Consider the following 16,292-nt stretch of genomic DNA (forward strand, 5'->3'; position numbering starts at 1 on the left):
TCTGTGATGCTCCGCTGTATTTTCAGCATCATTCCTCCAGTCTTCAGTGTCACATGATCTTCAGAAATCAGAATAATATGATGATTTTTCTGCTCAAGAAACATGTTGAAAACAGTCGTGCTACACAATATTTTTTATTAAAAAAACTGTGACAGATTTTTTTTCTCTGGATTTTTTTGAAGAATAGAAAGTTCAAAAGAACATTTACTTGAAATATAAATCTTTTGTTACATCATAAATGTCTTTACTGTCAAATTTCTAATGTAATAAAAAAAAGCAAAGCTTCTTATATTCTAGATTCATTGCACACAAACTGAAATATAAATAAATAAATATGTGTGTATATATATATGTATTTTAATTCTGATGGTTATGACTTACAGCTTAGGAGATTTTAAACTTCAGTATCATGAAAATTTGAATATTTTATAAATTACAAAACAGATTTGTTCATGATCTCCAAAGTAGGTTTAGTTCTGCACTCAATACTTGGTAAAAGCTCTTTTGCATGAATTACTGCTTCAATGCAGCATGGCATGGAGACTTCTAGCAAACTAAAAATATTTCAGTTTGTGTGCAATGAATCTAGAATCTGGTGCATCTTTTTTTTTTTTTTTTTTTTTATGCACCAGTATATGTCTATGCAAAAAAAAATATATTGTATATACATTAGGGATGTCCAGATCCAATCACGGGATCGGAAATCGGGCCTGATCAGGACTCGGAAATATATATATATAATAAAGGTGTGAATAAATATAGATTTAAACTAAAAGAGACAGGATATTCTGCGCAGGATCTGGTGTTTTATTCGGACCCAGAATAAGGCGAGATGAACATCACGGAGCGCTAAACACTCTCATGCAGTGTGTGTTTCATTCATACTCGAAGCCAGAGGGCGCTCTTGCGCAGAAAGTCATACCAGGAAATTCCTAATATGGGCAAAAGCGTCCAGCTATCACTGTATGAAAACAGTTATTTTCACATAAAAATAGAAACTTTTGGAAACACGAAGACATTAATATACGATCAAGACAAAAAAAATGCATTTATCTCCAGCAGGTGATAAGTATATAAACAATGCAGTACTGATTGACATAGCATTTATTACAGTATAGAAACTATTCTGCCTTATTATGTGATAAACAGTGTTTGTATTAAATAAACAAATCATTATTATTTGTTATCGTCCAGTAGTTATAGATTTCTAAGCCAATTAAAAGCTAGAAATCAGAGAAAAATTAAAGCTACCTATACGACCAGTCAGAAGTTTTTGAACAGTAAGCTTGTTAAAGTTTTTTTTTTTTTTTTTAAGAAGTCTCTTCTGTTCACCAAGCCTGCATTTATTTGATCAAAGTACAGCAAAACAGTAACATTTTGAAATATTTTTACTAGCCTATTTAAAATAGCCGTTTTCTATTTGAATATATTTCAAAATGTAATTTATTGAAAACATCCTGGATCTGTTTTTTCGCTCTTCTTTATTCTTTTTTTATAGATATCGGATCGGTAGAAGTATCGGATCGGGACTCGGTACCTGCAGATACTCAAAATCAAATGACTCAGACTCGAGGGCAATAAAAACCTGATCGGGACATCGCTAATATACATACATGTATGCAAAAGTGAAAAGTAAAGGGAACATTAAGATCTGCAGCAACACCCTTCAAGTCCAAATCATCTTTTATTTCCTTTTTGGATTTCAGAGTGAATCAGTTTCTATCACAGAGGGGAACAGAAAGAAAGAGAGACTCACTGTAGTCGCTGTTTTCGTCTTTGGTCCCGTTGACGGTTCCATCCGGCTGCATCTGCAAGTAGAAGCCCTGCTCGCTGAAGAGCCTGGTCACTATCCCCTTCAGCTGAGGCTCTGAAACACACGTCACAAACACACACACGTCACAAAAGCACAACCGCAAAACCTGCACACCATCAGCACTCTCACAAACGGCTTCAATGCTTCCTTGTAGCAGGCTTCTGAATTGAGCTGCATGGCTCTTTGGACATTATAAAGTCTCAGATGTTACTTTTCAGGTTCTTCTGATCTGATAATGGAGAGCTAGACAACATAACATGTTTTTACATGTTCTCACAATGCAAAACCCTTCTTTAAAACCTTTAAATAAACCACTCATGCACACAAACGAGCACAAGTTTCAAATGGGACGGAAGCATCATAATGCATGCTGGACTGTCATATAATGCTTAGTATTTTTCAAAATGCATGAATTAAAAAAGGAACCTGTCATGTTACCGAAACAGCAAGTGCTGCTAACCAATTAAAATGTGTTAATTGTTTCAGTACCTTGCTAATTATGTTAGTAAACCGGCTCCCCTTCTGCTCTGACATCTGTGACAATGTCTCGCTCCCAGCATGTTTTCAAGAGTTTCGCCGCAATATTTAGTTTTAAAAAAGGTCATGCGCTATAAAAAAGACCAATGAAATTTGAATTGCAGACAGACTTGTACTATATTTCTTGTTTTAGAAGAGCTCAGTCGACCAGCATGAATAGGAGAGAGGAGAAAAAGTAGTAAAAAAATTATACAGACATCATAAACAAACCAAGTTTGTCAGCTTTGATATGCATGTTTAATTTATAAAAGAATAGTTTCTCATTGTAACACTGAAATTTTCTGTGAAGCTGCTTTAAAGCAACATGTAAAAAAGTGCCAATGTGAGAAGTGTTATTAAAATGATCTTGAATTGAATTCATTTGAAATCAGAAATCATTCAGAATAAAGTTACATGCTGCAGTTCACGTCACACATTATAATGACATTTATTGATAACATTGTGCCATTATTTAATGATCATTACTGAAATGAAAAATGTAGTTCAAACTCAGTGCATATTTTAAATTATGTTCACATTTATCTGTTAAGCATTCAAATATTAATTCACTAATAGTAGTCAACATTTGAAGTGGATTAAAACCTTTTAAAGTGGTCATAAAACCAAAACAAATACCGTTCTTGTCTTTATAGCACAACTTTTATGAAATGTTTTGATCCACTTCACATGTTGACTAATTTATATTTAACTATATTAATGTCTAATATTGTATTACTATTCATACTTTCAATCTATATTAATATTTTGAAGTGTTTTTTTTGTGAAAGCTGACATAAAAAAATCATATGCAATGATATTAACAGACAAATATTTTATATCTAAACTTTGTTTTTATTATTTATCTTGATATTGTATATACACTTTTAATATTTTTAGGTATGTATTGTAATCTATCTATTTATCCATCTATCTATCGTTCATAAACTACTTGCTGAACAATATAATGCAATCAAAGTTATCAACAAAACAATCACATATAACCCTGCAGCATAAAAGCAGTCTTAAGTCTTGGGGTGTATTTGTAGCAATAGCCAAAAAATACATTGTATGGGTCAAAATTATACATTTTTCTTTTATGCCAAAAATCATTAGGCTATTGAGTCAAAATCATGTTCCATGAAGATATTTTGTAAATTTCCTACTGTAAATATATAAAAATTAAATTTTTGATTAGTAATATGCATTGCTAAGAAATCATTTGGACAATTTTAAAGATGATTTTCTTAATATTTAGATTTTTTTGCTCCCTCAGATTCCAGATTTTCAAATAGTTGTATCTCAGACAAATATTGTCCTCCGAACAAACCATACATACATCAATGGAGAGATGATTAATTCAGCTTTCAGATTTAATTGACGCTTATGAATGGTTCTGGGGTCCAGGGTCACATATTTGCATTTAGCGTGCATCAGTTTTGTATTATGAATGTCAATGCAGTCATCAAAGTATCCTAATCAATAAAACAATCAAGCGAAATCTAACGAGCAGTAACAGAGTGTAGCAGAATAAACAGCAGACGCTCATTAGCTGTTGTCTGCGCGCACAGGTGATCGTCACGCGCTGCGCACAGGTGTGAATGAACTGACCTGGTTTCCGGCGCACGGGTCGTTTTTTCCCGCTGCAGAACCGGACTTTACCGAAGAGTCCGAACAGGTGCCGGTCGCACAGTGAGCCTCGGCTGGAGGGCTCTTTACCGGGACTGGAGCGGCGCTTACCGGACGCCGCTCGGTCGTTGTTTGACTCGCGCGCCTGCCGTTTCTGTCGGATGAGTGAGCTGGCGAGCGCCGCGGCCATCTCACCGGAGAGCGAGGGACGCGGGTCCGGTGACGATCGTGCTTCGGTGCAGATTCACGTTGCAGAGCACCGGCGCGAGGGAGCGAGCGCGCGCGCGTCTCTCGTGCAGGCATGCACCGGAGCATGAGCGATACCGATAGACTCTGTGTTTCCTACCACGGAAAGCACTTAGAGTTACATAACCGCACAATTACACCACATAACACCGAGACCGTCCAAAAAACGAGAGTCGTCAGATATTCACGACATGAAGAGCTTCGACGCGCGCTGCTGAAATGACTGGCGACGGGTGTTCGCTTCTTAACTCCTCATCACTATTGTCCGGTTTGTCCTCCTCTCAACATGTTGATTTAACAGCTCTCATTCCCTCTCCGTTCACAGTCCGTTTCCGGCATCTTTCCTGAGATCCGGTGCAGAGAAAATCCTCAGAAAATCCAGGAGACTGATTTTCAGTTCAGAGATGCATCTAGTGTGATTCCAGCCGAGGAGATCAAGCTCAGAATCAGAATGATGCTGAGGGAACGAGAGACGGGGAGGAGGAGTTGTGTGTGTGTGTGTGTGTGTGTGTGTGTGGTCGGATGAAGGAGAGAGACTCGACTGGGAACAGAGGGGGGAAGGTCAAAAATACAGCTTTCCCAAAAAAATGACAGTCGCAGCAGGAGCACTAAGGCGGCGTGAACCAGAAACAAAACTAGATTGATCAACACTATTAAAAATAAAGGTTCTTTATTGGCACAGCCATGGAACTTTGCAAATGAAGGTTCTTTATAGTCGAAAAATTTCTTTCGATTTTTTAAATGTTTTTCAATGGTGCATCTCCTCATCTTTGAGGTATGGAAGCTTGGAAGTTTATGCCACAGGTAAAAAAATAAAAATAATAATAAAAAGGTAATTCTGACTTTTTTCTCCCTCCCAATTCAGATTTTTTTTATCTTGTAATTCTGCCTTTTTTTCAGGACTTTTCTCAGAATTGTGATATAAAATCTGAATTGCAAAACTGCAACACAAAGTCAGAATTTTTAGATGCAAATTTGCAATTGCGAGAAAAATTCAGAAATGTGACAAAAAATTTTTACCTTTAAAATAATATTTTTTATTAGGTGGTGGTAAAAAATAGTAAATAAATAAAAACGAAATTGTAAGATATAAACTCACAATTGCAAGAAAAATTCAGTCAGAATTGAGAGATATAAAGTCGTAATAACTATTAATAAAAAAAAGAGAGAGATTTGCTACATAAACTCAGAATTGTGACATGTAGACTAAACTTTGCAGAAAAATAGCAAATTGTAAATTTGTAATTGTAAGAAAAATATAATCCTGAGTTTATATCTTCATCAATTCAAAAGTTTTTTCTTAGAAGTGCATGAAAAAAAAAAAATTATCCTGTAGTGGCTACGCTATCTCACGGCCAATTCGTACGTATTTTACAAGGAGGCTTATTCGTACGAATTTGTACAACCTCACTCGTACGATTTTATATGATTTGTCTAAACCCCAGTGACGGTTAGGTTTAGGGGCCGGGTTAGGTGTAGGTCATTCATACAAATTCATACGAATTGTGCAACTCGTAAAATACATACGATTTGGCAACAGTAATAGAGTGTGATCGTACAAATTCGTATCAATAAGCCACCTTGTGAAAAATGTACGAATTAAAGTGAGATCGGATTGGTAGTGCTTATAAGAGTGCTTTAAACAGGATTTAACACAAACCAACAGTGCAAGTGTTGCTATCAATTAATATTAGACTTTAATTTCTACTATAAAGCAGCTGTCCAGTGTTTTTTGGTCTATTTAACCACAATGCATAGTCATAGAAGGCGGAGCCTCATAGCCACACCCACCTAATTACATAATCGCTACAGACCAATGGAAGTCTGAAAGTGTTTAACTGGAAATGTTTCTGAAAATGTACCAATTTTGCATTGTATTTTTTTGCCAGATTTTTTTTTTTTAAATGACGTCACACCTGTTCGTTCATCAATTTCACCTGAAGGGTATTGGAGAAAATGTCTCTCAAACAGCTCAGCTTTGAATAAAACGCCTAAAAGGTATTACTCGCAGGACATATTTCCATGGCAAAAAACATTGCAGAATCATTGCACAAAGGTCATTTCACTATGCTTGCAAGTTGCTGAGTACAAAACTAATGTTGCAAATAAATCATTACAATGCAGACCCTTCTAAACGAACAACAATTGTGAGTCAGTATCGTTACGACAACGTTTAATTAGGGCATTTCAAATGCAGTTGGATAATTACATTTATGGATGGTTTGGCTTCATGTGATTGCTTTTCATGATGAAGCGTGTTAATTTGCGCGGGGAGGTGAATTGAGACGCCCCGCGGTTCTGTGATGGAGCAGCTGTCACTGCTGCTGACTCAGGTACCGATATCGTATCGAATACGCAGAGCTGTCAGGTGCAGAGAGATGCTTTCTGAAGTCTCCAGTAAAGAGGCCAATCACTGTGACCCAGATACATCATTCAACCTTCATCACACAACACTGATTACTTTATCATGGGGAGAATGAGAGAGAGATGAAGAGAGAGAGAGAGAGAGAGAAGAGAGAGAGAAAGAGAGGATGTCTATCTATAGTCTCCATTGAGTAGGCCAATAGTACTTGTGCATGCTAGTTCACGCGCGCGCACACACGTGCACACACACACAGATTTGAGCTCCTTACAAGTAAAGCTTGAATGCATAGTGAATGCTTAGATCCACTAACTAATGCATCATTTTTAAGATATTTATATCTCTCGGTGCAATGAGTCTAAGTCGTGAAAAAAAAATCAATAAGTCATGGCACTATATTTTTCCATTACTTTAACTCATTAAAATATTTATCATATTTAATAATGTTTTTAATTATATTTTGCATTTACTGGATAAAAAAATACTAAAGAAACAAAACTGAAATACTATTTCAAACTTTTTTAAATGTTACAAAAAAATGTATTTAGAATGTTAATATATAACATTTATAATGTTACATTTTTAAGTTTTAGATGTAACATTGAACTTGATAAGTCACAAATTTTTGATTATGCAAACTGACTTTGCTTCATCTTATGTCTGAAAATGCTACATAAATAACATTTATTATTATTTCAAAATGTTCAAATAATATTTATTATTTTTAATGATAATTTGTTATTTGATAATTGGTCAAGAATGTGTTTTTTGTTGGCAAAAGTGAATTTAGAAAACATTATAAATGTACAATATGAAATATGAATAACTAATCATTTTGATATTAATAGTTCATGAGGTCAGACCTCCATTACAGGAGAGTGCTGTTCAAGAAATAGTGTGCTTAAACAGTTAAATCTTAATATAGTACTCTCCCTTTAAGTTAAGGCATTGCACGCTGAGTTCATATATGTTTTTTTCGTATTCTTCATCCTTTCGTATCAAAATGCTTGCTACGGATGTGAAAATGCAGAAAATCGAAACTGAATTTTTTTTTTTTATAATAGATGAAAGTTAAAGAAAATGTACTGTTATTTTATTTGATTTAAAATAAATAATTTAATAAATGTTTTGGTATATAAAATCAAAGCCATATTTCTAACCATGTTCCAAATTTGAAGTTGATATCACAAAAATGTAGGTTCCTATTAGATTTTGTTTAGATGCTATACCAAAAATAGCCAATGGGTGACACCCAAACACTATAGCATTTTTTTAAAGCATTTTCCTGTCACAAATTCATATTACTTATATCATAAAATGCATGCATACATAAAACATTGAGACCCAGACCTTTCCAACATTGTGTTATGTCAAGATTAGATTTGATTATAAAATATTGTAGTACATTGTGTAATGTGACACTTGACACTGTAGTCTCCTAAAGGGATTTTAAGTACCATTTTCATGATAGCGCACTGTCTGATTTCAAAATAGTTTTCATGGAATGAATTTTGGTTGTTTAACCCTTCGAATGATTTCAAATAGCATCTAATTTGGGATGATTACAAAAATATGTGATAGGTAAAGAAATAAAAAAGGCTATTAACAAAAGCACCAAGCCAGGTAACAGGTTAAATATCAAATGTCCAGAAGAGTTTTACTTTAGTATGATGATGACCTGTGGTGCTGTCTTGAGTCAGCACTAAATCAGTGACCTGTAAAGAACAGGATGAGAATAAGGAGGAAGAGGACGGCTGAACTTCATCAGATCCTCTGTGAAAGACGAGTGTGTGTGTTGACAATGACCCCTAATGATTTAGGAGTAGTATAACCCCATCTCAGCACTGCACGAGTGTGTGTATGTGTGTGTGTCCTGAGGAGTGCAACCTGCCCTCAAAACGGATCCCAAAATGAGTTTTTGTTTCAAAGACAGAGATCAGATTTGGAAAAATAAGAAAAGAGACGGAAACTGAAACTCTATAATCTGTATTAAGTGTCTGTGGGTTGGTGGGAGCTGTGCTCTGATTGGTTGGTTGACAAAGGAAATAACCAATGGCAGACCGGTGCTATCTGTCATTATTATGACCCCTGATGGAGCAGTTTGGAAATTGATTAGAAAACTCAAAACCAACACACACACACACACACACACACACACACACAGGTCATCAACAATTTTGAAGTTTCAATCAATATCTTTCTTAACCCCATCACATGGACACATACATATAAATAAAGCATTTCAAACATGGCATCAACGGACAGAATATATTTGTATAAATACATTCAGATATGCTGAAAATTCAGCTTTGTATTACAGAAATAAATTGCATCTGACAATACTTTCAAATAGAAAGCAGTCATTTTAAATTGTAATAATATTTTTCAATATTTTTACTGTATTTTTAAAACCAATAGTTACAGCCTTGGTAAGCATAATGATTCTGCACTAATTTTATGAGCAGATAAATGTATCAAATTTTTTTTTTTTTTAGAATGTTACAGATGTAGGTAAATGAGATAAAATTACTAAATACATTTTGAGACAAAGGTCAATTATGTTAATTTTTATTAGTCATTTTTATTGTCTTTTTATTATTATTGGCTGCTAATAAATTACCATATTTAAAATTAAATCATTATTTTAAAATGCATTCATCATATCATAAAAAATATAAAAAATTAGTCATTTTTCTTATTTTAATGAAAGGCATAATTATTTAAATAATTGTGTTTATTAGAAATAAATAGAAAATAGAGCAAACTTTTCTGAAGTGATTGTTTTGAACGAGTATTAACTTCTTAACTAACATATCAATAACGGGTGCCCTGAACATTTCTATGATTTTACAACAAAACAAACCACTTTTATGATTTATTTTCCCTCAAAATCTGTAGATTCATCCATTTTAAACAAATACATGTGTTTCATTCTGTAATAATACACTAATGGGAGTAGTGAAAAACCACTCAATGCATTGCATTCTGTCACTAAAATCTGAAAATAATCTGACAGATAATGCTGCATCAGACGACCTTTTGAAACAGACTTTGCCCTCATGATCCCTAAACAGTGCAGTCTAGTTAGGCAGCTCACTAGCTCTACGGTTCTATGCTGCCAGTTAGTGGTAACCGTCGTGAAGCACAGCCTTCATCACGATCCATTAGACACAGCAGCAGCAGCTCCACAGATAAACACTACAGAGGTCGTGATGAATGTTTCATGTGTGTATTTGCGTGATGCAATCGTTTATTCTGAGCGCCTGCATCATTTATGAGAAAGCTCGACCGTCTTCAAACCTCTCCGCCTGCACTCACATCAACATGCAGCTTTAAAACCAGCACTATCCAACAACTATATAACAATGTCTCTGAACAAACATGAACAGTCACTCATACAGACTGATAAATACCAGCAATGGAATGTTACTATTCGTCTCCATAGCAACCTCGGAATTCTTGATTTATGTTCCATGTATAATGTAACGCTCTTGATCTCTTACAGCAAACTTACAATCATGAGTAACAGTGATACACTCCTGTATGGCATCCTAATGCTCTTTTCTTTTCTTTGAGTTCGTATTTTGATTGAAAAAAGACAGAGTGTCTGGATGAACTCCACTAGAGGGCAGTGCTATACACACACACACACACACACACACACACACACACACACAAACTAAATATCCAGCTCCCATGCTTCACTCCCAGTGCTCCATAATAAGGACAGTTTTGGGTCTCTAAGTTATTTTTATTTTATTTTTTTTCTAGAGAAATTAATACGTATATTTATTGAGGATGCATTAAATTGCTCAAAAGTGACTGTAAAGACATTTATAATGGTACAAAAGTTCACAGAATCTTGACAAAAAAAAAATGTATAACAGTTTCCAAAACAATATTAAGCAGCACAACTGTTTTCAACATTGATAATAATCAGAAATGTTTCTTGAACGGCAAATCATCATATTATTCTGATTTCTGAAGATCATGTGACACTGAAGACTGAAGGAATGATGCAGAAAATACAGCGGAGCATCACAGGAATAAACTGCATTTTACAATACATTCACGAAGATAACAGTTCTTACTGTTTTTACTGTATTTTTGATCAAATAAATGCATCCCTGGTGAGCAGAAGAGACATCAAGTGAAAATATGGAAAACTTTAGCTTTCTTACTAACCCCAAACTTTCTACAAGCTAATATATCTTTTAGGGATGCACCGAAATGAAAATTCTTGGCCGAAACCGAAAACCGAAAAAGAGAAAACCAAGGCCGAAAACCGAAACCGAAACACCGAAATAAATTATGCCAATTATTAGTACCATTGCATTTATTGCTATGACCATGTACTAACTTTACTAAAATTAAGACATTGCAATTGCATAAATTAATATTAAAGTTTCAAAGATAATTACAATTACATAACTTATAAAAAAAAAAACATAAAAATACATAATTACAAATGATGCAAATATTTATTAAGCACATTGCAACAATGCACAGTATAAAATAAAATTCAAACTAAAAATGTATCCCACTCATGTGTATATTTAATAATAATGTACAGGCCTACTGGCCTTCAGAAAGGTTTTAAAATGAACAGTTCTCTCATAAAAACAAAGTGCATTTAGGTGAAGTGCATTTGAAATTTTTCTATGTAGGACTAGAAAGTGCATTACTTCTCCAGTTGGCAAGACTGTTATCACTTCTGGGGATGGGGACTTCAGACAGTTAACCATCTAGCTGTTGAGCAGTTGAGCTTGTCATCTGCCTGACATTTGAGAAATATTTGAGAGTGTATTTAAATAGGGCCAGGGCATAAATAAACATTTTTATCAAATTAAAGCAGAAATCTAGCAGAAAATCAAGCATAAATATGGCTACAATCTGATATTATGTATGTATATATGTTTGTGTGTGTATAAGAACAAAATAGCCAACGTATTATTATTATTTGAGGCACTTTCTTGCAGAATTCCACTGAACATATCAGACAACGATGGTGCATGCCACTCATCTGGTGCAGAGACCAGTCTTTTTTTCTGCGCTCTGATCTGTCTCCTGCGCTTGGCGCTTCTCCGTCTCCACGCGGGTTCTCCGCATCCAGCGCGGCCTGGATCATTTCTCGTGCGCGCTGCCTTATTTCCGCATCCAAGTAATGGTCTTTATAACGCGGATCAAGCACATTCGCGATGAGGTACAGAGGATCCGAAAAGATCTCAGTGAGACGTGTGCTAACAGACTCTATAAGACTGTACTTTTCTTTGTTTTCACTTCGTGGTCCGTCTTAATTTCTTTGTTAGGAGACGCTTTAGTGCTGCGAATAAAGGAATACGAAGAGAGAGAATGTTCTCACTGGTGTTAAGTGAATGTCGCGGGGAGCTCGTGGTCTTTGCTATGCAGGTGCACGTGCAGGTCGCGGTTTCTGTTTGCGTCATCACAACATTTCGGCCGTGTTGTTTCGGTGATAAAAGTCTATCGGCCGAAAACCGAAAAGGCCATTTTCGGCCGAAAATTTTCGGTGGCCGAAATTTCGGTGCATCCCTAATATCTTTATATATGTGTTTTTATACTTTAACGTAAAACAACCAACAATGCAACTTAAAACATTTGGATTTATGTGTTGTTTTGAAATTTTATCTTTTGTATCTTTTGAATACTCAACGAAGAGACATGAGAGAGATATCTATAGGAAGCTTGACATGTCTACTTTAAAACTAAACAAGTGCTGCTAACATATTCTGTGATAAAGTAATCCATATGAAAACAACGCGATGTCTGTTTTTCACGTCTCCCTTCATTATATCTAATGTGACCACGCCCCCGCGCTGAACGCGCTATTCAGATTCAAACTGAAGCGCGCGGCTTGAATACACCCACACAGAAGAAAAAGCAGCGAGACTGTTCAAGTTTTTTATTTTACTGTTTGCTTCGCGATGAGAGGAATAAGACATAATTCACCCCAAACAGATGCTAACGCATTGTTTACCGTGAAGTTGTGTGCGGAACGACCAATCAAACCTGACTATGTCAGTTGACCAATCGGAACACAGTATGCTACCGAAAGGAGGGGTTTAAGGAAACTGAATCTTCTGAACAGCTTCGCGCGAACCGTTTGGGGATCTCTGAGAATTGAGGTAATTTTAAAATGATATTTTGACAAAATGACAATGTTTTTTAACCTTGGATGGATTTAAACCTAATGTACAGGACTTATAAACAGTGATAGGAAGCTTACAATTTTCATCTTACTGGCTCTTTAAACGTTACAACATTTTTTTTTAAATCACAAAAAAAAAAAAAAATGGCTTGGAAACAAATTTCACTCAGAAATTTGTAAATAGAAACAAATGGCAGGGTAAACAGAAAACATGTTTTTATCATGTCCATATTTGACCTAGTGCTGGGTTGTATTTAACCCAGCATGTTTTACAGTGTGCATTAACTTAAACATTTTATTTATCTTATCTTTTTCTTTTCTAATGTGTATATGTCTAATAAAATATGAATGTATGATACATATAGTATTGGAAATATTAATGTAAATGTTTACCTAATATTGGATCTCAATATAAAAGAACATTTTAAATGATCATTTAATACACGTGCACTTCCTCTCTCTCTCTCGTTCTCATACACACAACAGACAGACAGAACTTCATAGAATAATAGTAAAATGTGTTACATGGCCACTCCGCAGTGAACTTTACATATGCAAATAAAGAAAGGTTCAAATGAAGACCAGCCATGCAAAAAAAACAATTCTGAGTCCTAAGCTCAGTTGAACTAGTCATGCATTCAACACACTGAGAATCCTGCAGATTAAATGCAGCATGCACTGACTGAATAACAACAGCTGCACTGAACTGCATATGCAAATTTCACAATGCACGGCTGACATCATCGTCACGCAAAGGCACCCCTGCAGTGACACAACAACTTTGAGGAGAGAACAGTTGCCATGGTAATGCAAAGTGTTGTAGCTATGGCAACACATCAATATGGGAAACGTGATTGGGTAATGCAGGTTTATTTGAGAGCGTCTGCTCGAGATGACGCGTGACATGACAGAACTATTACAGCGTTCAATGCAGTCAAACTGCGACTGTAAGAAAAATCAAGGTCAGGCTGCTATAAATAGCCCGATTCATGCATTATTTCTGCCGGAACATTACTGACAATGTTTCTCAGGTCTAAACGCATAAACAAGTACACCAAAAAAAAAAAAAAAAAGTGGAACACTGTTGCAAAATTAACCCCCCACCCCCATCACCCATCTCAATGATGCAATTCATTCACAGTCACACACGTGAGATATCTCAGGACTCTTTCGGATGGCATTGCGTGTGATTTGTGATCTTTAGCATGCATGAGTGTGAGTCTGGTTTATTTATGACATGCAGATCAGCGTTTAAATCCCTCCTTTGTGGTTCCTGGCAACATAACAGCAGCATTGTATGCTCTAATAACAGAACAAATAACAATAACCTCACAACAGTGCTGCAGCTTGTGTATGTTGAATTATATTTTAGCTAAAGCTTTAGTCATTTTGATGTGTTTTTGCCTTTTATTCGATATTTTTAATAGGTCTATATAGTTTATTATATGATGTATTTTTATTTATTAGTTTAAGGCAGGGCACTCCAAGTGAACAGAGTAAAAAAATTTACTAATACGGATTACATTAATTTGCATACATTTCCAGAACATTAATTTGAACATTGAATAAAGCCACATCCAAAATTCGTATTTCATTTTGTTGGCAGATTATTAAGGAATGGTAGCTCAAAGGTGTTTAGGTGTTATTTAATTAATTCTTCAATTTTGCTTCAAGTATATCAGGGTCTAGAAACAAACTCATTTTGTCAAAACAAACCTTTAATATTATATATATATATTCTAACTGAAACATACAAACAGAAAATATATAAAGTGCGTAATAAAATCATTTGAATGATAAACAAACCCTTCTATAAAATTCTTAAGAATATATAGATAGGATTAAAAATGTTACGTTTAATGCAAGTGCTGCTTAAGTGAATCTTTTTTTTTTTTTTTTTTGATGAAGCGCACTTTATAAACTGTAACAGAAACCTACAAATTCAAACAGATAAAGTGCAATAATAAAATTTTAAAAAAGTGAATGATGTATGAACAAACAACTCTATAAAAACCTTCAGAATGTATATATATATATATATGAATAAAAATGTTAAGCGTGCCAAAGTGGAGAAACAAACTTTTGAAAATTTTGAGAAAAACCTACAAATACAAATAGAAAAAGTGCAATAAAATAAACGCATGAAAAGTGTATCTTGGATGGTTTTCCCCATTATTCTGATTCTAATAGCCCAAAATCTAAACTTGGAAAAAATGTGTCTTGCCTAAAGTTTTTTAAAAATTTAATTATTTTACTACTTAAACTAAATCAAAACTAACTCAAATAATATATATGTTTTACTTCATGTTAGTTAACATTAATTTTAAGTAACAGAATAATTTTGGTTTTAGTTAACTATGATAACCCTCCCTCACATACATCTCTATTTCCACTAAACAGAAGAAAGTCATGTTTAGTTATAATACTGGCTTGAATCATTATCTGTAGTGATGTGGATCTGTAAAGCAGCAGCTCTGTCTGTAATGGCAGCAGTAATTGGATCTAGTGTGTGTGTGTGTGTGTGTGTGTGTGTGTCTGCATAAGAAGTCTGGTTATTGATTAAAAGCTGGGGCTGTTTTTTGCATTGTTGGAATCTGTGATCAGTCTCAGAGCCACTGGTGAGATCCCACAATGCACCTGTAGAGTCCAACAAGTTCTGATTTCTGTCCAATTCAATATTTGATTCCAATGAACCAGTTTCAAGAGCCGGAATTCTGTCCATGAAGGAACAAACATGCCTGTGAATTTATCAGATGTTTTTTTAATCAGACAATTTTCATCACAGATGTATCTCCACCTAACAATCAGAACTAAATAAGAATAAATTATGCATATGCAATACACTGTAGAAAATGATTGATCAAAGATGTAATAAAACATTTATAAGAGTATGTTTTACAAGAAAAAAAAAACTATTTCAGTTTTAAAGTTCGTCATTCAAAATTCTGAGAACAAAATATGTCCACACCAAAATATTTGAATCCTAAGTAGCATCAGTTTTGTGATGGTTTCAAACAAAATAGAAGCTGGCATGGAATTTGGTTGTTGAAGGAATTTTGCATAAGTTATTGTTGTTTTACAAGAAGATCCAGTTTGAGACATTTTGATTACAAATTATAAGCTAAAAAAATTTATTTACAATTAACAAAGGAAAATGCATGGAAGAATAATTTCACAATTAGATCTATAACATGCATTTAGAAAATAAATAGCCTGAATTTTAATTCCCCTAAAACTCTAATCTACTTTTCTAAAATATCTGATTTTGAATTTGTACTGAATTTGTCCTAATTTTCTCATGTTCAACGTTCAATTTATAAATCACTGTGAATATAAAATTAAAAAGTTTTAAATTCAAATTGCACACACCGCGTCAGATACGTTTCTGTCACATTATAAAATACAGAAAAGAAAGGTAAAGAATATTCTATAAAAATGTAACACTGATGTCTTTAATATTGACCGAGTAAGACCATGTCAAAGATTGATATCATGGTGAAATAAATGGTTGAAATCAAACTTTGATGCTTGTTAATTAGAGTTGATTTTGAGACTTTATGACT

General features: G+C 34.5%; 1 protein-coding gene across 4 annotated transcripts in view; it reads right to left on the reverse strand.

The window, feature by feature from the left end:
* Positions 1-16,292, reverse strand: part of LOC113114632 (fibroblast growth factor 12-like) — a 42,588-nt gene that overhangs the window by 12,721 nt on the left and 13,575 nt on the right. For 3 of the 4 annotated variants that reach the window (XM_026281519.1, XM_026281517.1, XM_026281518.1), the window contains exon 2: positions 1,757-1,867. In XM_026281519.1, coding sequence (XP_026137304.1) covers positions 1,757-1,867 — 111 coding nt within the window. Of the gene's footprint in view, positions 1-1,756; positions 1,868-3,937; positions 4,673-16,292 lie in introns of those variants that run through there. The other variant, XM_026281516.1, reaches the window with a different exon arrangement.

This window comes from Carassius auratus, chromosome 15, assembly GCF_003368295.1.
Source record: "Carassius auratus strain Wakin chromosome 15, ASM336829v1, whole genome shotgun sequence".
NCBI classification, from domain to species: Eukaryota; Metazoa; Chordata; class Actinopteri; order Cypriniformes; family Cyprinidae; genus Carassius; species Carassius auratus.